This window comes from Felis catus, chromosome C1 (genome assembly GCF_018350175.1).
Source record: "Felis catus isolate Fca126 chromosome C1, F.catus_Fca126_mat1.0, whole genome shotgun sequence".
Classification (NCBI taxonomy): Eukaryota; Metazoa; Chordata; class Mammalia; order Carnivora; family Felidae; genus Felis; species Felis catus.
The window spans coordinates 29358079-29383827 of NC_058375.1; the positions used below are offsets into that span (position 1 = coordinate 29358079).

At 55.1% G+C, this 25749-nt stretch overlaps 2 protein-coding genes across 2 annotated transcripts in view; one reads left to right on the plus strand and one right to left on the minus strand.

Moving 5' to 3' along the window:
* Positions 1-582: 582 nt before the first annotated feature.
* On the minus strand, positions 583-3523 carry POU3F1 (POU class 3 homeobox 1). Its single transcript, XM_011279681.3, has one exon. The coding sequence runs from the start codon at positions 3484-3486 to the stop codon at positions 2128-2130; it is 1359 nt and encodes a 452-aa protein (XP_011277983.2). The 5' UTR covers positions 3487-3523; the 3' UTR covers positions 583-2127.
* The window catches only part of LOC109502243 (translation initiation factor IF-2-like), a 68690-nt gene continuing 46425 nt past the window's right edge, over positions 3485-25749 (plus strand). The window contains exons 1-2 of the mRNA XM_045033593.1: positions 3485-3577; positions 3699-4368. Of these exons, the coding sequence (XP_044889528.1) occupies positions 3485-3577; positions 3699-4368 (763 nt within the window). The remainder of the gene's footprint in view (positions 3578-3698; positions 4369-25749) is intronic.

Sequence of the window (25749 nt, forward strand, 5' to 3'; positions counted from 1 at the left end):
GAAGCTGTTAGAACTCCCAGTGGATCCAGGTAGGTGCAGGCACCATTTGTTCTGTGGGTGGAGAGCCAGCTGGGGTGGGCTGGTGGGGCCTGACCCTGCTTCCGACTGCCCCATGACCTGGGAGAGTAAAGCTGGCCTGGATGCCACACACGGAACGCAAAGGGAGACAGACCAAAGTCAGGGTCTGGGGTCTTGGGTGGGGAACACAAAGATGCCAGGCTGGTGGTCCACGTGAGACAGGCAATTCTTCCTTGGCTGAGAAGCAGTTGTGCCTGGGGAACGGCTGTCCCGAAATCAGTGTGGTGTCTGCAGTGTCGTAGGTCCTGGTCTGGTCTCAGGATAGTCTTGTTTACGGGAGGGGACACGAGGCAGCTTCATCTTCCCTAAAACTCACTCGCCTAAAGGCAGGGGCCCAACTGTTGCCCAAGTAACAGGCAGTCCTCATACTGGCCTGAGAGAAGGTCTGCATGGTCACCTTGCTCCAAGATAGTGTGGCCAGAACTTTAGGAGAGGTTAGCTAGGGTATCCCAACGCTTTACCCGCAAACCAACCCAACCCTCGTAGTAAAAAGGACAGGACACAGCCCTGGGGTACATGTTTATGTGAGTAATAAAATATTTACTATAACATAAATATAAAGGGAACTTCCCAGTCTACATTATTTTTTTTTTGCAATAAAGATACAAAGAATGCACCAAAACATTGTTCCAAAAAATAATAAAAATAAAATAACAAAATTTAAATCCAAACTGTAACAAACAGAACAAGAAATGGAGAAGGGGGGAAGCTCCAAACACATCCAGAAAATAAATAGAGATGGGTCAGAAATTTGGAAATCATATTAAAATATTTTTTTTTTTCGGATTATTCGGTGTACAAAATCCTTTAGGATGGGGATGGAGGGCAACCCGGAAAACCAAAAATAAAAACCAAGCACAAAATGTTTCTTCTCCCCGCCAGTGTGTACATATCTCACATATTTACATGGTTCCCACCTCACCCCAAACTTGGGGATTTCTCTCCTGGCCGCCCAGCATCCCGCATCCCAGGTGGGGCTGGAAAGGGAGCAGGCGGAAGCTGCAGGGAATCAGGCAGAAGGTTCTCAGGGAACGGCTTATTTCTACAGCTGGTCCAAAAATATCTCCAACTTTGTCAAGTTTCGTTTGTTTGTGGCCAGGAGGGCAGGGCCCCGCGGGGAGCGGGGGCCCTGCTGTGCAGCGGTCAGTCTGCAGCGGGGCAGAAGCCTCTTCCCATGGACTATGTTGTGGGAGCGCAGACCCCTCCCGCGTGGCCGGGAACCGAATCGCAGCTCGGATAAAACGAAACGAAAAAATGAACACTCGAATCTTTTTTGTTAGTTTTTTTTTGTTTGTTTTTGTTTTGCTTTTTGGGGGTAGGGCAGGGGAAGGTAAGGGGAAAAAATAAATTAGGCTAGATTAAAGCTTTGGCTATTTCCTGCTTTTATACACAGACGCGGCTCTCGCGGCCTCCCCTCCGGGGCCCCGATAAATACAGTATACAGCGATTTAAATTAAGGGCGCGGGCGGAGTTAGAAGGACCCCAGGAGCCGAGAGGCTCCGTGAATAAATAAAAACCGTAAAAAACCAAGCCCGGAGGAAGGGTAAGGGGGGGTGGGGTGGGGCGCATCCTTATGAGAGAGAAGAGGCGTGGAGCGAATAAAGTGACAGTCCCCCACCCTCAACCCGCAGGCTCGGGAGTCCGCGCCGGGGAGAGGGACAGGGCACCCTCCTCTCTTCGTCCTCTCTCCCGGGGAATCCCTAACCCCGTACCGCGTTACCTGTCGCTGTGGGGAGGCCGCTGCCGGGATCCGGCCCCGAACAGCCCGGGGGGGCAGGGGCGGGGGTCGTCGAGGGGATGGGGGCGGGGAGCAGGCGGCGGGCAGGATGCCCGGTGAGTTGGCGCGTTTCGGATCTCCGGCTCCTCTCTCCCGGGGCTCGGGCGACGCAGCCTATCGGCCGTCTTCGCCGCTCGCCAGAGAGGGTCATCCGGGTGTTTGGTTTTGTTCGAAAGTTTCTGGGCTTTTTGTAAAATCCAAAGCAACCGAACAAAAAGAGTTCAGGCCGCGCGGCGCCTCGCCGCGCGCCGGCGGGGGCCCGGCCCGCGGGGTCACTGCACCGAGCCGGGCAGTGTGTGGTGGTGGTGGTGGTGCAGTGCGGCCGGCGGGGGCGGCGGGGGCGCCGAGGGCGGCGACGCACCGCCCCCGCCCGGCCCCAGCTCGCCCGGTGCGTAAACGTCGTCCATGGGCGGGTGGCCGGCCCCGGCCGCCGGGGTCATGCGCTTCTCCTTCTGCCGCCGGTTGCAGAACCAGACGCGCACCACCTCCTTCTCCAGCTGCAGGCTGTCAGCCAGGCCGGTGATCTCGTGCGCCGAGGGCTTGGGGCACTTGAGAAAGTGGCTCTCGAGTGCGCCTTTGACCCCCACCTCGATGGACGTGCGCTTCTTGCGCTTGCGGCCCTGCGCCGCGATCTTGTCCAGGTTGGTGGGGCTGCCGCTGGACGAGTCGGTCTCCTCCAGCCACTTGTTGAGCAGCGGCTTGAGCTTGCACATGTTCTTGAAGCTCAGCTGCAGGGCCTCGAAGCGGCAGATGGTGGTCTGCGAGAACACGTTACCGTACAGCGTGCCCAGCGCCAGCCCCACATCGGCCTGCGTGAAGCCCAGCTTGATGCGCCGCTGCTTGAACTGCTTGGCGAACTGCTCCAGGTCGTCCGAACTGGGCGCGTCCTCGTCCGAGTGCTCGCCCACCGACGAGCCACCGCCGCCCGCGCCTGGGTGCAGGTGCGCCGCCGCCGCGTGCAGGCCGCCCGCGTGTGCATGTCCGTGTGCGTGTCCGTGGGCGCCCAGGTGCGGCGGAGGCGACGGCTCCAGCTGCGCCTCGTGGCCGTCCTCGTGCAGCGCGTGGTGCAGGCCGGGCCCCGCGCCGCCGCCGCCCGCCGCCAGCATCCCGGCCAGGCCGCCGCCGCCGCCCCCCGGGTAGGCCGCCTGCGCGTACAGCCCGAGCGGCTGGGGCTGGTGGCCCCCGCCAGCTCCTGGGGACGGCGACATGGCCGGGCCCAAGTGGTGCGCCGTGCCGCCCTGTGCCCATGCCGCGCCCGCGTGGGCCGCCCCCTGATGCACCAGGCGCGCGTGGAAACCTCCTCCGCCGCCGCCGCCGTCGTCGGCTCGGCCGGTACTGCCGCCGCCCGCCTTGCCGTGTTCCAGGTGCGGGCCCCCGGCCCAGTCGCCGCCGCCGCCTCCTCCCGTGGGTAGCCACTGGGGGTGCGCTAGGCCCACAGGGTGGCCCGCGCCCGCGCCCAGCCACTCGTGGTGCATCAGCTTCTGCACTTCGCGGTACGCGGCCCCCGCGTGCAGCCGCTCGGCGGCCGCCGCCGCCGCAGCTGCCGCCGCGGCGTCCGGGTGCATAAGCGGTCCTGTGCCCCCGGCTCCGCCGCCGGGGCCCCGCGGCAGGTACTGCGCGGTGGTGGCCATGCCGCCCCGCGCCCAGCGCCGCGCCGCCGCCGCCGCTCCGCTCCGTCTGCGGGCCCCGCCGCCGCGCTCCGCCGGCTTAAAGCCCCGACCCGCTCGGCGCTCCGGAGCCCCACCCCACCCGCCGCCCATTGGCTGCCCGCGGAGCCGCCTCCCGCCCCCCGGCCACGGCCCCCGCCCCCCGCGTCCGCCTGCCGCCCGGCCCGGCCGCCCAGAGCTCGCCATTGGGCCTCGCTCCCGGGGTCCCGCGCGCCGGCCGTGCTGATTGGCCGCTGGGGCTTCATTCACGGCCCCCCTACCGTCCGCTTACATACTCACGCCCCGGGGGCGCGGCCGCCACGTGGGGAGTGGCGCGGGGGTGGCACTGGGACCGCACCCCCTCTCGTCCTGGCTGCGTGGGCCCCGCTTACCCCTGGTGCAGGAGACTCGGAGCCCGGCAGGTCCCACACTCCACGCGAACTGAATTCCCGCCCGTCTCCTGCCCGGGCGGCCAAGAGGCGGCGGCGGGGATTGCGGGCTCCGGGAGGCGCTCAGGCTCCGAGAAGCAGCTCAGCCCCGCGCTCCTCCCTCCGCAGTGCCGCTGCCGGCGGGCCGGGATTCCCGCGGGTCTCGGCGGCTGCGAGCCGGAGGCGGCGCGGGTCCCGGCTCGGTTCCGGCGCGGCTGCTCACCTCGGCCGCCTTGCCTCCCGCGACTTCAGCCGGCACAGAGCTCTCCTCTGCGCGCCTCCCCGGCCCGTCTCGTTTTCCCTCTTCTCCTTCTAGACCCAGCATCGCAACTCCGCCGACCTACGCGGCCCCGAGAGCGCGTTGGGTGCGGGTGGAGTCGGACTGGCCCTGGCTTCCCGCCTTGTGCGGGTTCCCCTTCTTCCGGACTCCGCGGACCAGGTGAGTACCGCGCGGGCGGCTCGGGGCCCGCATGGCCGGCGGCAGCGATGCTTCGGGAAGGCGGGAGCTCCCGTATCCAGGCCGCGTTCCGGGCTTCCGGAGTGAGAGGACCTTGAGGTAGAGACCGAAGCTCCGGCGAAAACGCCGCCGACGGGGGTGGTGGACGTACTGCGCCCACGGGTATCTGTCCCATGCCGCTGCCGCCTCCTCGCTTCGTCTCTCTGCGTGACCGGCTCATTGGTCGGGGTCATGACGGGGTCACTCGCGGACGCGAAACTTGCTCCAGGTGAGGAGTGGCATGGACTTGGGGAAGGGCGGCTGGCACTTCAGAAATGCTGCGTGCAGGCCGGGAGCTGTCCAGCCTCGCATGGAGCCCGGGCTGGAATTTAACGGACTTGCCCGGGCTGCCGAAAAGGGAATTGAGATGGAAGAAGTCTTGTTAGAGGGGTGAGGTGTACAGTGTGGGGATCTCCTCATCTCCCCAGCTCTTTGAGGGCTCCTTGAAAGATCCTGAGTGGACGTGGACCTCAGTGCAGCTACTCTGTGCCTCTAAGACCAACACTGGGCTGGAGGCCAAGTGGAGTGAGCTGCAGTCTCCATCTCTTTTCTGCACTGAGGTTTGGGTCCCAGGGAGTCTCCCAGCTGACAGCTCACTGCCGCCCCCCCCCCGCCCCCTTGCCTCCAGTGGATCCACAGATTCCAGGGCCCTGGGGTCCCAGATCACAGAACTGAGCTAGGGGCCCAGCTAGACCCTACTGGGGAATTTAGAACTGCAGAATAGAGCCTCAGTGAGTAAATAAGGGTGATGGGGGCTCAGATAGCAGCTGCATTGGGAATGGTCCTTGGGGTAGCTGGGGCAGAGGCCACAGTGATAAGGGTGGTCCTGGGCACAGACTATGCTCATCCAGGCCTTGAATGCCCTAGACCAGCCTCTGGCTAGCCCTCAGGGGATGGAGTGGGACAAGGCAGGGCCCTTGTCTGGCCATTGGCCACTGTCCTGAGCAGTCATCTTGGGTACCACCCTTGCTTCAAGAGCTGTGATGGAGCTCTGTCTGAATCCAGCTGGGGATGCTTGGCTTTCCTAGACTCTGGCCCAAGAAGTGGTCACCTTGAGCCACCTTTCCTTCATAAGATCATAAAACACTTGCCTTCCTGGCCCCTCCTCCAAGCCTAGGAGTTAGGGCCAAGGTGGGAGTTCTGTAGTGAAGGCTACTCTTAGGCCAGCCCTAACCAAGGCCAGCATGACATTGAAGCCTGGGCTTCCTACCTGGACCTGCCACCATCTTCCTGGGCGAGAATAACTCTGGTCCAATCCCTGTAGTTCTTGGTTTTCTTCCCTGTAAATTGGGAGTAACGGTACCATAGGCAGCCCACCTGTCTCACTGAGGGAAGTCAGATGGTAGTCTGAGACAGTGGGGGTGAACAACTCTCAGGAAGGGCTTTTACTCTGGTTGTTTCTATTGTGAGTGCCCAACGAGCAGGCATGTTACTCTCCTTCCCTAATCAGATCTCAGTTTCCTTATCCATCAAGTGGCATTGTGGAGGTTTGGACCGGCTAACCTCTCAGTGCCTTCCAGCTGTGATGATCAGATTCTGTGAATCTCTCTGTTCCTGTTGGAGGAAGGGAAGTGTCTGGACAGTGGTCAGGTGTTACAATGTCTGGCCTTTGAATCGCCACTGAGACTTGAAGAACAGTGACCCATGGGCACAGTGCTTTATCAAGTGCTTAAAAAAATTTTTTTTTAATGTTTACTTATTTTTGAGTAAGAGAGAGCACGAGTGGGGAGGGGCAGGGAGAGAGGGAGACAGAATCCGAAGTAGGCTCCAGTCTCTGAGCTGTCAGCACAGAGCCCGACGTGGGGCTCGACACCACAAACTGCGAAATCATGACCTGAGATCATGGTCAGACGCTTAACCGACTGAGCCACCTAGGTGCCCCTATCAAGTGCTTTTACATCCATTCACGTTCACCTGCACCTCCCAGCCCTGTGGAGGGGCCCTGAGATTGTTATCCCTAGGGCAGAGATGAAGAAACTGAACTTGTCCGAGGGGTGCAGAATCTACAGAGGTCCTGCTTCTCATTGTGCTCCCATTGCTGTTTGATGGGGGGGGACACCTGTGGGGACAGTGGCTTTGGCTGTCGCAGCAGAGAGAGCCCCCCGGCCCCATCTCTGGTAGCTCTCTGGGGAGCGGAGGTTGGGGAGGGCAGGCCTGGACCATCTGGGGCTTCTGAAGCCCAGTTCCCATGTGTGTGCTGAGTTGAGGGGTGTCTGCAGCAAAGCCGGGCTCCGAGGTTACCAGCTTGTCAGCCAGCAAGTCTCAGTCCTGATTCTGTCTCCTACTCTCCCACTAGCAGTCCGGTGACTTTGTGCTAGCTGCTTCGCCTGTCACAGCCTCGGTTTATTCATCTTAAAATGGGGACAGGACTGTCTGCTTCTTAGGCCTGCCCTGAAGTCTAGTGTTAGATACTGCCCTGGGGCGAGCCATGTGGACTAGGGCAGGGTAACAGTCCCGTCTCTGTTTGAAAGTTTTAGAGCCTCTACAATGTATGGGTTTGGTCTGGAGTCAAAATTTTCTTGTATTTGAGAGTTAGGCTTCTGCCAGAGGTCTCGACATCCTCCTTGTGTTTGCTCCTGGAGATTCTGTGTAGAACTCCAGGGACTCTGACATGCCCGTTGGCAGAGATGCCTGCAGTTAAACAGCCCCTCTCCTCCAGGAGCCCTGCCCTCCCAGGGCCTGCGGAAAAATTGGGAGACAGAAGTCAGACACCTACCTGAACCCATGTAGGCGCTGAATGGTTGAGGCGTGTGAACAGACATGCGTTCATACACATAACACACAGGTACACACGTGCAATTTAGCTTAGGGACGAACATAACAGATTCACAATAGGGACACAGGGAGTCATCCTGTTGGGTCAGAATTCACAGTCGCACAAACAGACACACAGTGATAAATACAGGCGTGTGTCTAAAAGGAAACATGCATAAAACCTGCACATAGGCTCAGGGAGGCTCAGGTCGGCGTCCCTTCGGTGACGCGAAATACAGGAGACCTGCAGGGCCCTGGGGTCACAAGCATGGACACTCTCCTCTGGCATGCCAGTTCACACAAACAGGCACACCCTGGTGTTCGCAAACATGAACGCACAGACACATGCACACGCTCCCCACCAATGCACAGATACAAAGAGGCGAACCCCGCCTATCACGCAGACAGGCTAATGCATACACCCACACCCTATGGAACTAATAAATCCCGCACAAGGGATCAGAAGCTGGAGGAGGGCCCATGCCCTGCTCAGAGTTTGGCTCATGCCCGTCAGCAGCAGTGCTAGTCCCAAGGAAGCAGGGAAGCCCTTTCTTTTCCTATTCCCGCCCCCCCCCAATTTCCTTGTCTGTGGAGGGCAGCTCCCAGCCAGGCCGCCGCCAGTCTCAGAGGCTCTGGGGCCTCCCTCCCCAGCAGGGCCCCTGCTCAGCCCGCCCCCGGGCTAGGAGCTGCTGGGCTTTCCCAGAGTGGTGCAGTCTCCTCCAGGCTCTGGAGTGTGACTGAGCGCCTGCTCATTTGACACAGGTCACCGAGCCTCCAGCAGATGGGGCCCTCACTGTGGGGGGTCTCACAGCCGGAGGGGGCGGCAGGGGGGGGCGGCGGGGGGGGGGAAGCTCCGAAGGGATGAACTCCAACCCCACACGGTCTTTCTGCAAAGCCCTGAGTCGCAGACGCAAACTCTGTAATCTACATTCATGCTTCCGCCCAAGAGAGTCAGACACGGCCTCTAGAAGACAGCCACACTCACCATCAGCACCTGTGCGGCCACATATGCACTGTGATATCCCAGACACACATCCCAGGCTGCTGAGCCGGCACGCGGAGCAAGATCTGGGAGGGAGGAAGAGGGGGCAGCTGGGTCTGGCTGCTTTCCCCCTTGGACTCTGAGCCCCTGCGCTGTGTCTTCTCAGTCTGGTCGGTGGGTGCTCGGGGGGGAGTCCCAGAAGCCCTGAGAGCAGGTGTGTCTGCAGACCCAAGGCCTCTCACTGCTGGGGGAACACAGGCTCCAGGACGCTCCCCCTGGGTTCCTCACTGGAAGTCGTGAGTGCTGAAAAGAGCTAAGGAAAGGCAGATCTGGGCTACTGGGGGAGCTAGTGTCTGAGGACACCCTTCTGTGTGCAGTGCATGAGCTTTGAGGTGTTGCTGAGGTGGCCGGGCTGGGGGTAGGGGGACAGGACTCGGCCAGCACTCACAGCTGCTCCCTTTCCCTTCTGCCAGTTTTCCCCTCTCACCCTGGATCCCGCATTTTCAGAGTGTCGGAGGTCCAGGGTTCCATCTTAGCTCAGACTCAGGTCTGCTGGATGACATTGGACGAGACTCAGCCTCAGCATCCTCATCTGTAAACTGGGCAGGGTGGTCCCTGTTGGGTGGCTTATGGAGGCGAGATGAGACCACTGCCCCGATGGAAGTTTGGAAAGTGTGGTTTGCTTTTTCTCCTGGGCTGCCTGGGGTGAGCAAGAAGCTCTATGGACAGGAGTGGAAGCTGCCTGCTCCCCAACCAGTTCCTGCTAAGCCGTGTCAGGAGTGACCACACCCACACCCTGCTCTTTTCTGGGCTGCAATGTGTTTTTGATTGAAAGAGTCTGGCAGGGTCCTGCTGTCACAGATTCTGACCTGGGGCAGTGCCAGGGTCATCGTGTCCATCCGTTGCCTCCGTGCTGACTGGTGCCAGCTGGACAGATTCATGGTGTTCACCACCATCCAAAAAGCTGTCCCATATGGGATGTGATCACTGTTCTGAGCTGTCAAGCCCCCACATCTTCCTCTCTAAACTCAGCCCCTCCAGGTGTCCTATCCCTTCTGTCCTGCCTGTGCTGGCAAAAGCCTGGTGTTGGGGAGTAGAGGGGTGGGAAGGGCATTGCTGCCTGTGGCAGAGGAGGAGGAAGCAGCCTCACCTATTGAATCTAAGGCTCCCTATTTCTCAGTCTTGGTGAAAGGCAGGAGGGATGGAAGGTGAAATATCTCTTAGGGATGAATCTGTCTTTGCATTCTTTCCCCTGCCTCAGCCCCTAAGTCTATGGATGGGGGTGGGGGGTCCTCCCAGTGCATCTGTAGAATATTCAAATTAGGGGTGGCCAATTGCTCTTAAAATTGACTTTCATTTTTAGCAGAATGGCAGCCTCTGAGCTGGTGTTAATGCCCACCATCCGGTTATGCAGAACATGCTCTCTGCAAATCGGTAAATCATTAGCAGGGATTAATCACTCTGAAAGGCTGGGGCTGGGTTTGAGTTTCTTTTTTCTTTCTTTCTTTCTTTCTTTCTTTCTTTCTTTCTTTCTTTCTTTCTTTCTTTCTTTCTTTCTTTCTTTCTTCCTTTCTTTCTTTCTTTCTTTCTCTCTCTCTCTCTCTCTCTCTCTCTCTTTCTTTCTTTCTTTCTCTTTCTTTCTCTCTTTCTTTTCCTTCCTTCCTTCCTTCCTTCCTTCCTTCCTTCCTTCCTTCCTTCCTTCCTTCCTTCCTTCCTTAAACACACTTTTTATCTGGATGGCTGCAAAATTCACCACCGCAGGGTGGGGTGGGAGCAGTGAATGATAATTTAAGTCCTTATCGCCTTCAGTAGGAGAGTGAGGTGGTTTCCCGGGCCTGGTGTTGACTTGGTGCCCTGACTGAAGGTGGGGAGTGGGCAGCTTGGGTAGGGTGCAGGGAAAGAAGGGGGGATTCCCTTGCGTTTGTGTGTGGTACAGCATTTGCAATAGTGTGTTGGGCTTGCTGGGCTTGTGTATATGGTGACTGTATATCGGTGTGCTCGCATGAATCCGTGTTTGTACCTTATACATTTCCCTAAAGTGTTTGTGTGCTTGGGTTAGGGTGCTGGTGCTTGGTTTGTGTTGATGTGTGTGCATCAGTGTTGGTCATTGTGTCAGAACGTGTTTCTGTTTGACAGGGGTTTTAAAGACCCAATTCACCTTTCTCAGCTTCCAGGTAGCTTTTCAGGGGCAGTAGGTAGAGCTGGAAGGAAGGTCCCACCCTTCACCTGCTGGGGGTGTGGCTCAAGGTTAATTTACATATTCATGAACTGCTGCCTCCCTAGCTCTTCTCTGTAAGAGACAGACCGGTAGGGCGGCCCCTCAGGGCAGATGGGGCTGTTAGGCTCTCACTAAAACCCCTCCTCCCCATCCCACCGCTAGCAGCTCCCTCCTCCACCCACAGACCGGGAACATTCAGCACTCCACGGTTTCTGAACCCCAACTTCTGCACAACAGCCGTCCATGCAATTCTAGCTCCTGACAATAGCTGTGTGGTTGTGAGGGGAAAGGTCTTTTTCCTTCTGGATCCCGGCTGCCCCTGTGAAGGCTCCTAGAGAAGTGGGGGGTTGGGAGTGGGGGGTCATTCTTCCAGCCAAGCTGATGAATGGAACTATCTTCCACTTTGTGTCCACACTGGGGCCGGCCTCCTTATTCCTCTCTCCCTAGCCTAATGCTGTCCAGCTTTGGAGAAGTAATTACCCTCAAATGACTGAGTAACGACGTTTTTAGGGTATTGGGCAGAGATGGGAATTTGCGGATGAGGTCACAGGGCCTCTTTCCTCCAGCCGGTCCCAGAGCGTTGGTTAGAAGTAAGACTTAGTGGGCCTGGTCCTTACATCAACCCACTCCTTCCTTTAACCCCCCCAGCCCCCTCTCTCTGAGGTCAGCTCGGGTAGCCCAGGCATTACTGTCTGCCACACCACAGATGGGACAGGTGCCCTGTACTCCTGTGCCTGTGCCTCATTCATCACCCCACTCTACGTGCCTTTCTCCCTTCTGTATAGCAGACTAGCCTGGAGCCAGAGGGAGGGACAGGATGATAGGGCTCCTTGGCCGTTACAAGTTGGGGGCTCTGGAGAGAGTTGGCTGGGCTCAGTGCTGGCCTTCCTCAGCTTTCTTGAGGGTAGCAGGTGGAGGGGGGGGGAGTGGCAAAGGAGGATTTAGGAATTATATTTTCCCAGGGACCTCTTAGCATCTTTATGTATCTCTGGTGGCAGACATCTGTCTGAGCTTAGGGTAGCATCTGCCTGGGCTAGAGACAACATCTGTTTGAGGCTGGGACACCTGGCTGAGCCCAGCACATTATCTGGCCCCGGGATAGCTTCTGTCGGGGCCCGGGACATGTGTCTGAACTTGGTACAGCATCTGTCCGGGCCTGGTGCAACATCTTCCTGGCCTGGGGGCAATGTCTGTTTGAGCCCTGGACATCTGTCTGACTTGGGGATGTCTGCCGAGTCTGGAACAATACCTGTCTGAGCCTGGGGGTGGACTTGTCATTGTAGATAAAATCACCCTCGAATCTCAACTTTGCTTTGTGGCTGGGAACAGAGTATACGTCAGACTCCTATCCCTGCTGTCCTTTCTAAAGGACCCTCAGGTACAGTGCCTTAGTTTACCTCCATTTGTAAGCCCATTGGCCTCCTGGCCCTGAGCACCTCAAGGGACAGCCAAAGCCTACACCTCAGTGGCTCCAGGAAAGTAATGTTAAAAGAATGTGTAAGGGGAGTAGATAAATCCTCAAATCTAATGACTGGTCTAGGATGAGTCTCCCTTCCTCTGGCCCCTGTGTTGTGTCAAGTCAGAATGCTTCCCCAAGACACAACTTGGACCTGTCACTTGCCTCCCGAGAAGCCTTCCATTTCTCTTTACTGTGCACATTGTTACATCCAAAGTCCTGTCCCGCCTCTGCGTATCCTCTGAATCCAGCAGCTCGGAGCTTCTGCCCCCCCTCCCCTCCACCCCAGGCCCTAATGGCTCCCTACCTTTGCACACGCAGTTCCTTCTCCTTGGAATGCTCCCTCCTCGCATTCTTCAAGTCCTAGTTCAAGGGTCTCATGCTCTGGGAAGGCTTCGTGCTCCCACTCGAGACTAAACCATGACTTCTGCCTTGCTTCCACTCCGTGCTAGCATTTTCAGCCCTGCATGGTCATGCATTACCCTTTGTGAGTCTGTCTCTCCTATGGAGCTGTGAGCTCCCGGGGGTAGTTGGCTCTGTCTCTCCAACACCCTGCCCAATTCCTGGTCTGTAGTGGTACCAATAAAGAATGGCTGCTGAACGATGAGCACATGGTTGTGCCACTTCGACCTCATTTCCTTCATTTTTAAAATTGGGGTGGGGGGAGTTGGAGGGGAGATACCGGCTTTTAGTATCAGAAGGAAGTAGACACTGGCTTTCAGTCTTAGAAGAAGGGGGCTTCAGAGAAGAGGGTGTATCTTTAAAAAACATTTTTATTATTATTACTTTTTTAGAGAGAGGGAGTGCAAGCAGGGGAGAGGGGCAGAGGGAAAGAGAGAACCTTAAAAAAAGTTTTTGTAAGTATGTATTTATTTATTTTGAGAGAGAGCAAGCATGAGCGGGGGAGGGGCAGAGAGAGAAGGAGAGAGAGAATCCCAAGCAGGCCTCACTTTGTCAGCGCAAAGTCTGATGCGGGGCCTGATCACGTGGCCCTGGGATTATGACCTGAGCCAAAATCAGGAGTCGGACACTCAACGGACTGAGCCACTCAGAGGCCCTGAGGGCGTGTCTTCTTATTTGTACCTGGTGAGCCGACTAAAGCTACAGGGTGCTGGGTGATAGGCCCAGGGCACCCCAGACAAGGGCCTGGTCCTGCCCAATGTTCTTTATCCACGACATGGGTGAAGATGCGCAGGATCTGAAGATCCCGCACATTGGCCGCAGATAGGAGCAGGGAAGAGCAGCAAAGTTCAGGGGGCCACAGTGAATCCAGACATAATGGCCTCTCTGGGGGTCATGGGATCTAAGCAAGGAGGCCTCTGCCCGGGTTCAATCCTTGAGGGCAGATGGGAGAATCAAGGCCTGGCTTAGCTTGTGTGGAAAAGTTCCAGGGTTCCTGGTTTCACTTGTCCTGCCGGACAGGGGGAGGTCATGGGAGGGGTTATGAATGTAAATGTCGTGTCCAAAGCGAACTGTTTCCCCTGGTCGAACCTACCTGGCACTTGCCAGGTTTCGAGGGAGGGGGGTCCCCAGGAGAGTAGAGAGACAGGCAGGACGATGGGGAGGCAGCTGAGAAGTGAATGGTCCCAAGACAGGCTCTTTGCCTTGATAGCTTTTATTCCACTGAATAGGAATGTCTTTATAGTTTTTGCTGATGATAAAAGCTTATTTGTAAAAATTCTTTCCCTCAGAAACATACGAAACAGAAGGTGGAAGTCCTCCATTAATCTCTCTGCCTCACCCCCTCACAACTACTCCTACTGGCTATATCTTTCCAGAATTTGTTTGGATAGACACACTCTATTTAATAATAATAGCTAAGATTTATTGAGTGCTTACTATGTGCAGGAATTATGCTAAGTGCTTCTACCTGGGTTTATACATTACAGCCTCACCAAAACACTCAGAAGAAACTGAGGCTCAGAGTTGGTAGTAATCGTTGTAGTCCAAATATAGTGGGCATTTCCGGGGTGCCAGCTGCCAGTCTAGGCACTTTATGTGCCATCTCATTTAACGTCTGTAGGAGCTAGTTGTCTGGGCGACTGCATGTGGTAGGCGATCAGTAAATGATGGTGGATACTCCCAACTTGGAAGTTTGAGAGTCTCAGGTGATGAATCTGGGATTGTTCGGTGGACCTCGAGAATGAGAGGGGCTCTTGTCCCGAAACTCCTGAGCACCGAGGCAGGCAGCCTTCCCTGGAACTGGGAGATGCTGATTCTGCAACGGAAGATGTAAATTCCCACCTTGGTTTGCATGTGATTTACGCATACTTATTTATGAGTGTCTTCAATTGATGTCAAAGTGCCTCCGTGATTTTTCTGCCAACCTTCAGGGTCCTGCAGAGGGCATGGCTGGTGGGCACGGGCTGTAGGCTCTGAGTGTGCACGTGTGGGCTATTGGACGGGGTGAAAGTAACAGCCGTGGGTAGGTGGGCGGTGGCCGGAGGGTTGAGTTGTGGGCAGTCTGGAGCCCAGGGTTCTGGAGTGGGTGCTTTGGGCAGCTGGTATGAGTGGGGGGGGGGGGGGGTGGTGCGTGTCAGTGTATGGCAGGGTCCAGATAAAGGGCTGGGGCAGAGTCAGAGCTTCAGACACTGGGGTGGGTGACTGATGAGCCTGTAGGTCGCCACCGTCTTGGAAAAGCCAGGGTGCCAGCCAAGCTTTCTAGGTAGGAACTCAGACCCAAGGAGCTAGAGCAGGAGCTTGGGTTCAGGGTAGGACACATGGTGGTGGAAGGCTTCCAAACAAAGCAGAGGATCAGAGGTAGGAAGGGGCCTCCCTCTAGAGTCCCTCCCCCTGGTGCTGCCCAGGGCGGGAGTCCCCTGCTTGGGTGCCTCCCGGGAGAGGGAAGGGAGTGCTGTCTGCAATCCAGGCCTGGGGAAAATCTGCCAATCAGCAAGAATATTCTGTGTGTGCCGGTTGTGCCCAGCCCTGTGCCTGGCACCACGGGGAAGACCAGTCTCAGCCTGCAAACCTTGGCAGGGGAGCTGGTGAGATAAGGAGGCAAGGGCAGGCCCCGGCCTTGATTGAAGGCTGCATGCCTGACACCGGGCGGCACTTTCATCCATCACCTCCTTTGATCCTCAGCAGGATCAAAGGCAGTGGCTGTCTTATCTCCTCATAACAGAGGAGGAAGCAGAGACTCAGAGAGCTGTAGTGACTTGCCTAAGGCCACACAGCAAGTGAGTGGAAGAGTACAAACTTGAACCCAGCTCTGTCTCATTCCAGAGCCCCAGTTTACTTAGCCACTCAGCCAGTTTATTATGCCTCAACCAGGTATGAAGTAAAGATAACACCTACCTTGCTTAATTGTTAAAATGAGCTCAAGGGTGTAGAGAGGTTAGCACAGAGGCTGGCACACAGTAAGTGCTCAGTAAGAGTGTCTTTTTTCCCCTTAAGTGGTAGAGCAAGGATTCTTAAATCCTGGCCCAGTGGACTCTACTGTTTGCATGCTACCATGGTACTTGCCAAGGCTGATTGGGAGGGTGTGGGCATGGTTGGGGACAGAGCATGATCTCCTTTGTGGGTTGGGTGAGCCCTTGTCATGCATGGACACACACAGTCACCAGTGCATGGGAGGATCTTCTGTCAGGCCCAACAGAGCCCCTATTGGCTCATGTTCTAGCTCTGGGTTGGGCAGGGACACTGACTTTGTCTAGTTAGGATTGCCTGGATGTGTGTGTGTGTGTGTGTGTGTGTGTGTGTGTGTGTGTGTGTACTTGGTGAGAGTCGACTGAGGAAGGAGAGACAACTTCGGGGAGTGGGGGAGCTCTATCAGCAGACACTGGTAAGGGCCCTTTCTCATTTCCAGTGGCAGAGATTGGAATCAAATGAAGACGTGAACCACGTGAAGATGCGATGGAAATCACTCATGGCAGAAGGGACAAGGGCACGGGCCCTGGGGTTGGAATGAACTTCATATGTATATCTCCCTTGGTAGTTATAGAGACAATATTGATTTGTATCTTCCAATGTTTGATGTAGAGGAGCAAAGTGGGAGCAAGATTCACTCATTCATTCATGCTTTTTTTTGAGGGAGGGAATACAGAAAATTTCCTTTATATATATATACACACATATACATACACACATGTGTGTGTATGTATATATATTATTAAGTATAATGGTATAGCATAGTGATTTGATATTTGCATACACTGGGAAATGACCACCATAATATCTAGTTACCGTTCATTACCATATAAAGTTACAATTTTTTTTTTTCTTATGATGAGAACTTTTAAAATTTACTCTCCCTGGCAACTTTCAATATACTACAATATTACTGACTGTAGTCACCGTGCTGTACCTTACGCCTGCAAGACTTATTTATTTTATAGCTGGAAGCTTACACCTCTTTACCCCCTTCACCCATTTCGTTCACCCCCCAGCACCTCCACCCCTGGCAGCCGCTCTTCTGTTCTCTGTATTTATGAGTTTTGTTTTGTTTGTTCGTTTGCTTTGTTTTTCAGATTCCACAGTGAGACCATATGGTTTTTGTTTTTCTCTGTGTGACTTATTTTACTTAGCATAATGCCTTCCAGGTCCACATTCATTCATACATTAATTCAACAACTATTTAGTGCCCGCTTTGTGCCAGGTACTATCTTAGGTGCTGATGGCTAATGCTTATTGAGCACATGCTCTGTTTTCTAAGCATTTTACATTTGTTAAATCTTCACAACAATACAAGGCGTTGGGGAAGCCTGGGGAGACTGTTGGGCTCCCTTCCATTCCTCCAGCCTCTTTCCATCTCCCAGCCACATTGGGGCACCTAACGTCTGCCACCTGGAAAGACCAGGATCCTCACAGTGGATGAAGCAGGGCGGTCCTGAGAACATCAAAGCTACCCAGCAGACTGAAGCTAGAGAGGGTGAGGTGCCTAACTTAATCCCATCCAGCCTGGCCTGCCTGAGAACTTCCTCTCCCCGGGGCTCTCAGCCACATCTTCCCGTCTCCCCTCTACGGCTTAGCACCTGGCTCTCTCCAGCCCCCTGACTAGCTCAAGCCCTGTCCTCTGGGCTCTGCTCAGGGAGCCTAGTCTCAGCTTGGGGCTGAGGTTCCTGGCAGGGAGAAAACAAGGTTCCATTCCTGCTGTCTGATGGCACTGTCCCAAAACACTCCCTGTGCTTTGCTAACTGTGCTGGAGGCAGCATGGCTGGTGGTTACCCTGCCTGGTTCCCTCTGTCCTTCCCTTAATATAGTCAGTGTATAGGCCTCAGCCAGAGTGGGCCTCTTAGTTCCTGACCACCTACCTGTGTCTGTGGTCTAGGCTCCATTTTTGCCTCACTCTCTCCTGCAGGAAAAGGGACAGAGAAGAGGAAATAGAAAAGTTACTGGAAATTCAGAGGCCAAGGGAGGAGTCTGGTGCCTTAGTCAGTCTTTGGTGAATAAAGAAATCTGGCAAAAGGGGTTTTCTGGGTGGGATGAAGGGAAAGGGAGGTCTTATAATGATGGGCTTGCTAATCTGCAAATCATGACTCCACCCGTCCACCTATCCACCCATCCACTTACCTATCCATCCATCTATCTGTCTGTCCATCCACCCACCTGTTCCTCTACCCACCCATCCATCCACCTCTTCCCCCATTCACCTGTCTCTCCATCGGTTCATCCATCCATCCATCCATCCATCCATCCATCCATCCATCCACCCACTCACCCACCCACCCATCTATCCAACACACTGCTGACTGAATGCCTATCATAGTCACCGGTTCAGTTATGCTTATCGAGGGCATGTGTTAGAGAGCTTTTCAGTGTTTATACATTCGTGACCCTTCTGTTTGTGTATTTCCTCTCTCCACCTGCTTCTTAGAGAAGCTCCTTGAGAGGTGGGGCTCCCATCTCTATTGAACCCGTCAGAAATGCTCTGTCCTGGCTGTAGGGTTGTCAGCAGCTGCCAGGCTTGGGCACCCTGGGGCCCCGGGGAAATGGGCATCTTGCACGCCGCTCCTACCCCTCCTGGGCCGGGCTTGTGACCCTCATCGGGGTCCAGCCTAGAGGATGCTGTGCTGCTCCAGGGGCGGGGCCTCGCTGCTTGGCGGCCTGCCTGCGGCTGCTGCAGGAGCTGCTGGCCCCTTTTGCCAGCACCCAGCTTGAGGAATGGTAGAGTTGTGTGGCTGTGGAGCCTCTCCACACTACTGTAGTTAAACAAACAGGCTGGGAAGCAGGGTCAGGGGCTGGCTGCCATGCTGGGAAGAGCAGGAGCCGAGGAGGAGCGGAGTGTGGACTCAGAGGGGTGGCCGGGTGAGCTCGGAGCTCAGGAGCTGCTGTGGAGCCAAGAGTTCAGGCCAATCGCCCCCCACCCCCCACCTGCCCTCCCTGCCAGGCCTGGCCAGGACAGCAGACGTGGGCAGCCAACGTCTGTGGGGTTGAGTTGGCCCGGCTGGAGGTGAAACTGCAGAGGAGGGGCTGGAGACAAAGACCCAAAGGAGCACAGAGTGACTTGGAGGGGCAGAGGGATAGAGAGATTGAGGTTCAGAGAGACAGAGAGACTCAGAAAGACAGAGACAGACTCAGGTGGGAGAAGGAAAGTGTGAAGGGCTGGGAAGAGAATGGCCAGGGGAGGGAAGTCCAGGGCAAGGGGAGAAAGCGGTGGGCCCAGGGGAACAACAGCTCTTCCAAAGGCAGGAAGTTTGGAGCTCATGAAGGGCCCCCTTCCTTGTGGATGGCACCAGCAGTGAACAAAACTTTTCCACTTGCTTAAGCTCATTCAAGCCTCACAATGGCCTGCTGAGGACTTGGATGGGGGCGGGGATGGGCTCTGCTGTGGGGAGCAGTGGGGGAGGGGAGCTGCAGAGCCAAACTGGGACCTGGGGACTGGCCGTGAGGGCACCCGCGGGATGGAGGCGGGGTGGCGAGTGATTTAGAGACAGAGCCCCCGGCTGGGCCCGTGTCCCTCCAGTGACTGAGCCTTCCCTGGCTGTGCTCAGTGGCTATTTATGGACTTGGCTGGCTAGGACTTGATGCTCCTGCCGCTGTGACAGTATTGCTCCTGGGAGGAAGAAGCTATCCAGGAGGCCTCTCTCTTGTCCCCTTTCTCCTGTCCCCAGACGGCCTGACTGTAGTCATGTGGGCTGTTGATGACTGCTAGCTGAATCTATCTCTGGGGATTGACGTTGGTGATTTGGTGGAAAAGGGGCACGTCGCCCAAAGTTCTGACTCCTCCCTGGGGGTGGCCTGCCTCCCAGGGGCTGGTCAGTTGGTGGGGGTGTGTGTGTGTGTAAAGGTCAGGTCCCCTTGCTTCACCTTGGGACGCTTGTGAAGGGCCATCCCAGCCCCAGAGCTCCTCCTGAGCCTGGCCCCTTTGGTGCGACTATATCACACGTCAGCTTCTCCCTTTGCCGAGTGCTGTTCCCCTGTCTTACTGTTGTTCTCAAGAGTGCATTCCGATAAGTCTTCATGCAAATTTCATGGTCTCAGAGAATTTCCAGGGAATTTCACCTGCAGCACTAATTCTAAGCTCTGGGCTCCAACCTGGGCTCAGCTCAGCTCCACTCTCCAGTAACCTTGCCTTTGTTTTAATCCTCTCCCCCATCAGATAGGGCTGGATTCTGCATGCAGGTGTCTGTGTATATCTGGGAAAAGTCGGGGCAGGAGGGGATGTCCAGGCAGCCACCTCCATCCTGGGCAGAAACCCCCTCCCCAGCCCCAGGAGAAAAATCACAGGGAACTTGCCACCTGGCTCATGGGAGGTACTCAGCAGTTTTGAAGAGGATGATTTTGGTGCCCGTCTGCTCTCATCAGAGAGGCAGGAGAGCATAGTGGTTAAGGGTCTGGAGCTGGACTGCCTAGTTCCACGGCAGCCTGCCAGTCAGAAGCTGTGTGACCTTGGGTGATAAGGGGGAAGTGACCTAACAGATGTATAAAAGTACTTAGCACACAGGTGGCCCGTGAATGTTCACTATCGTGTTATTTTTGTTACTCGTAGAACAACATCTGAACCTGTAGGTTGGTGAGGCTGCACAGCCCACGTCTGCATACACATGAGGCAAGCAGTTACTTCCTTACGTCAGCGAGGGGTCTCGTGTGTTATCCAGCATGCCTGTAACCCGTGCTGTGCAAAGCCCTCACTTTGCAGACGAGGCCGAGCAGGCGGCCCAAAGCCACATGGTGCTTCCAGGCTTAGGGAGACCTAGGCTCTGGTGTCCAGTTCTAGGCTAGGCTCGAGCGTCTTTTCTCCTGCATCCTTGGGGTCCTGGCTCAGGGGACTGGGCAATGCCCCAGCAGTCTTAGTAGCATCTGCAGGCAGTGGAGCTATGCCTGCTCAGGAGTGGGATTATCTCAGAGGTAACAACTGCTTCAAGATCATACCCTTGACCCCGGTTCTGTCTGTCACTGGGGGCCAGGGACTGACCTCTTTGGGTCTCTAAGTGATCAGATGAGAGGTCACTGAGGTTCTAAGGATTAGCCCCTGGCACTGTGCCTGCTGCCCAGTTAGTGTCTTCAGGGGTCAGTCAATTTTAAGTAATAATACCAAACAATAACAGCCAACCCTCACCCTGTACTCCTGCTATGTCCTACCTTCTTTCCTCCCCACGGTGATCCAGCAAAGGAAGATTTGCTCCTTCGACGGTGACCACTCAGTTCCAAGCCCCACCTCTCCATGTCTGGCAGTTGCCTCTTACCTGGTCTTCCTGTTTTCACTCCTGACCCTCCAGAGCTCCGCTGTCCCTCACAGTGTCCCCATGTCGCTAGTGGGCACTTGGAATGGGACCAGTCCCTGCTTGCGGATAGGCTGCAAGTACAAAGTACACACTGGATGTCAGAGACTTGGTATGAAAAAAAAATTACATAAAATATCTCTAATCATTTTTCGTATAGATATATTAAGATGATAATATTTTGATGCAGTAAAATATATTACTAAGATGAATTTCACTGTTTCTTTGCTTTTTTTTTTTTTTTTCAAGTGGTGGTTAGAAAATTATAAATTACGTGTGCTTGCATCGTATTTCCGTTGGACAGTGCTGCCCCAGAGTCTGTTGTTGACATAACAACCAGAAAGATCCTTTAAAATCTTGGATGGATCATGTCCCTTTTCTGCTTACAACCTTTAAATGCTCCCATTTCACACAGGATGAAAAGGAAGTGCTCACCATGGCTTTCAGGGCCCTGGATGAATGACCCTCTCTAGCTGCCTTGCAGATCTTTTTTCCTATTATCTTCTCCCTTGTTTCCTTGTTCCAGTCACACTGGCCGCCTGGAAGTCCTTAAATTTGCTAAGCTCATTCCTACCTCAGGGCCTTTGCACTTGCTATTTCCTCTGCCGGGAGTGGCTTCCCCACCTCTTCACATGCTCATTCCCTCATTTGATTCAGATTTTTGTCCAACCTGGCTAAAACACATGCCTTCTAGTTCCTCTCTCATCCCTTGGGCAGAGCATTTACCTTCATGTAAGTTACATGATTGATTCAGTTGGTTACATTTTGATTGTTTGCCCAGTTAGAATGTAAGCTTCATGAAGCAGGGATTTGGTCTGTCTTACTCATCAAAATTCATCCTAGAGCTAGACCCAGAATAGAAGAGATGGTCAATGAATCTTGGCCGAGTGACTGAAAGTCACCAATGGCAAAACAGATCCAGAAAGATGAAATTGTGCCCAAGGTCACACAGCCAGGCAGGGACAGAGCTGGGACTAGCTGAGGACTGTCTGAAGCCAGATTCTATAACTCTGTCCACTACAGGTCCGGTCTGCAAGCATCTCTCTTTCCCCCTTGGTCCCACTCAGGAAATACAGTTGTCACGTTGAGGAGAGGGGACCTGACTGTGTTTTTCTGGCATCTCTGATTTTCTGAGTGCTGGAGACTTCCATATACAGGGACTCCGCCGTCCATTGTTCATTCCCTTCCCCATGCATCCAGACTCACAGGCCCAAAGAAGACCCTGGGGTGGGGGGGAGGGAAACAGGACTATAGGGGATGGGCGTGTGGACGTCCCAGGGCTCAGGCAAGAGCACTGTGCTTCTAGGCTATGACACTGCTTAGTATTGTGCCTAGTGCTGAGTGTGGGGTACAGGAAGCAGGTTGTGACCATGAGTGAGGAGACCAAACCTCACAGACCTTGGGTTTGGGCAGAAAGGAGAAGGGAAGAGAGAAAGCCTAGAAGCCCAGCATGGGGGCTGGAGCAAATTGCAGGGCCCTCTGCCCAGTGAGCCACCCTGTAAGGATCTCTGCTGCTTTGGCACCTGGGGTGGCTCAGGTGTGTTGAGGTTGCCCTTGACCCACTGGCCCACCCACAAGGGGGGTGAGAGTGCTCTCTGCGCTCCGACTAGTTTTCCTATCAGCCGTATTCCTTAGAAGGGGCACTTGGGTGGCTCAGTTGGTTAAGCGTCTGCCTTCGGCTCAGGTCATGATCTCACGGTCCGTGAGTTCGAGCCCCGCGTTGGGCTCTGTGCTGACAGCTCAGAGCCTGGAGCCTGCTTTGCATTCTGTGTCTTCCTGTCTCTGCGCCTTGCCCGCTCATGCACACACACTCTCTCTCAAAAGTAAATAAACATTAACAACAACAACAACAACAAAAAAAAAAAAAAAAAAAAAAAGAAAGGGCACCTTGTTCAGAATGAGTAGGACTTTGGAGTCCGGGATGCTGGTCTGTCTTTGCTTGGGGAACTCCTACACATCCCTCCAGTCCCAGCTCAAATGCCCTCTCCCTTGTCCAGAGCCCCTGACTCTCAGGCAGACTTAGTTCCGCCCTCTTCTGAGCACCCAAATAGCTCCTTGTTCCTACAAGTGTGTAAGCATTCCTTGCTTGCCTTGTAGTTGTTTGCTTTTATGACAGCCTCTCCTGCCTGACAGCAAGCTCCTTGAGGGCCAGGTCTGTCTTTGTTTATTTCTGTGTTTCCAGCCTGAAGCTTGGTGGTGAATAAACTTTTACCACCACCACCACCACCTTCGTCATCGTCCTCAGACCTGAAGCCTGTTGACGTGCTCTTGGCACATGCTAACTACTTCCTCTACAGAAGACCATGTAATCCTCACTGTGACCCCATACAACGAGGCGGGGATTTTATCATCCCCATTTGAGGAAGTGGAGGCTCTGTGAGGCTCTCACGGTGGCATTGTCAGTAAGTGCAGAGCCAGGACTTGAGCCCTGATCTTCTGACCCCAAGGCCAGTGTTCGCTCTGCTTTAGGGGACCAAGGGGTGAAATGACCCTCTCTTCTCTATGGTCAGTCATTCAGGTGAGGCTGCAGGCGGCTGTGGGGAGCTGGGTGACAGAGGGAGTGCGGTGGTTCCTGAGGCTGAAGCACAGGGTGTGTGTAGGGCTCAGAGGAGGTGCAGGGAGGGATGGTCAGAGGGAAGGCCTGGGGCACACGGTGAGTTGGACTCAGGCCTTGCTGAGTTTCAGGTGCCTGTAAACTATCAACATAGAGATGCCCTGTGGGCTGTTGCATCCGTGGGTCTGGAGCTGGGGGGCTGTCTACTCTGGGGAAGGAGGTTTGGGGTTATTGGCATCAGGAGAGATGAGTCTGTGGGGGAAGGGGGAGATCCAGGGAGAATGTGGTGTGGGAAGAGGAAAAGGTCAAGAATTCTGGGGACCCCTTCATTTAAAGGGTTCATTGAGGGAAAGGATCTCACGTAGGAGCCTCAGAAGGACTAACAGTAGAGGGAGGATCAGGGCAGAGGGCTTCCTCCAAAATGTGAGAGGGCTCTGGAAGTATTTGTAGAACGAATGAATGAATGAATGAGTGAATGAATGGACTAATGAGTGAATGAATGAATGAGTAAAGGAATGAATGAATGAGTGAGTGCAGATGGAAAAGATTGGTAATCCCCCCACCGGCCCCCCACCCCCTCAGCCCTGAGCTCCTTGTGATTATCTGTTGATGACTCAGAATCAAGGCTTCTTCTCTCTCCCCAGGACACTCTCGCTCTTTCTTCTCCCCTCCTGGCCCTGCCCTCCGCTCACCCCTTCCTCAGGGAGCTAAGAGAGGATTGCTGTCCCTACATCATAACTAGGGAAACTGAGGCCAGAGTGGACCAGACACCAGGCACCCCGGGTCTTAGCACAGGTGTATTCTGGGGCAGGGGTAGCATTTCCAGAGAGGGGGGCTACCAGAGGGGTGGGGCATCTCAGGGGCTTCTGAGACCTCATCTGTGGCCTGGGGATTCTCATTCTGTGGTCATGGAGATCCCACCGGCACCTGGGGGGGCTCTTGGAGATCAACCTCCTCATTTTATAGATGTGAAGATCAAGGCTCAGGGGAGAAGAAACTTGCCCAAGTTCATAGTCACAAAAATAATAATGCCCAGCTGCCATTTTTTGAACAACTACTATGTGCCAGCGGTGTCACACCTATTCTTTGGTTTATTCTCACCATTTCCTTAGTGGTCTCTGATTTTGTAGATGAAGAATCGGAGGTTCAGAGAGGTAAAGCGATTTGTCTAAAGTCACACAGTAGGTGGGGCTTGGGCCAAGATTCCGATCCAGATCAGTTTAACATCAAAGCTTGTGTTACACCTGACCCTCTGTGGCCTCCCAAGTCCCAGAACCTGGTCTCCTGTATCCCAGACCAGAAAGTTTTCTCTACTGGCTTGCAGCTTCTGCAGGACTCAGGCAGTGTTTCTGAGGAGGGAAATAGCAGTCAGCAAAATGGAGGGAGCGCCAGTGTCTGGCCTTGAGTGCTGGACGTGCACAAAGCAAATGGGAGAAGGAAGAGAGCAGCTCCCCCTGCCCCTACCCCTGCCCCGTGGCCCAGCCAGGCAGGCCCCCAGCAGCCTGGCTCCCTCCCTCCCTGGGGGCTGGGGCTGCCTCTCCGCCTCTGCCTGCCCGCCTGATCGGGGGCAGAGCTGGCTTCATGTATTATTAATAGCACTGCCAGCCTTCCTGTTTTCACGCTGATAAACCTGCTGGGGAGGGTGGGTGGGAGGGAGAGAGCAAGGTGGCAAACCCGGAGCTCGAGGGCCCCTCCCCACTCAGCGCTCAGCGGAGCTGCTCTGCGGGGGCTGGCCCAGCCCCAAGCCTCTGAAGTTGGTTTCCAGAGCATCCCCATCTGAGCCCACAGGGGGAGACTGGGGCTGTGTGCAGGGAATTCGTGTGGAAGGTGGGCCTCCCTCCCTTACTCCTCTAGGATTCCAGGGGCACCAATCACCTTGGCCTCTCCAGAGGCAGATGTGCTCATAATCCAGGTGGCCACTGGGCTCAGGGTTGAGGATTCAGGTGTGTGTGTGTGTGTGTGTGTGTGTGTGTGTGTGTGTGTGAGAGAGAGAGAGAGAGAGAGAGAGAGAGAGAGAGAGAGAGAAACTAGTTCCCAAGATTCCCTGGGGCAAGGGCTAAACATGGACCTCAGGCCACATCTGAGCTGGTGTCTCCCTGCCCCGCACCCCATAGCCTAATCGGTTTCCCTTCTAGAGCCTAACTTGAGGGCCAAGGGCTGGGTGTAGAGGGAGCTGGCCCTGTCAGGGACTGGGGTGGGGTGAGGTGGATGGAGGCCATCCTTCTGAGCCCACCTGCAGGCTGAGGTCGCTGTGTGGGCCCGCAGGTCCCAATTACACATCTCTTCCCAAGTTTTTGTTCAGCGATGTCACTTTGGTGGTTTGAAACTGGCCTTGGTGGGAGTATTTACCCTACAGAAATTGACAAATGTTGTACATCAGCCCTCCCCCCTCCCTCCCCCCTCCCTGCCCCCCCCCCCCCCCCCCCCCCCCCCCCCCCGCCCCTCGAACCTATTGGTAGACTTTTACTAGCACAGTCCCGACGCTGGTATGGAAGCCTCTTCTCTAACCTCAAACATGCCTATACTTCCGTCTTTAACCTCTGCCCAGGTTGCTCCCTAGAATTCTTTTTCCCTTGTCTGTCAGTTTTCATGAACGACAGTACAAGCAGCGATAACGATGACTAGCATTTACTGTGTGCTTCTTAATTATGTTCTGGGTCTGTTCAAAGGACCTTACAAATTCGATTCATCTTCACA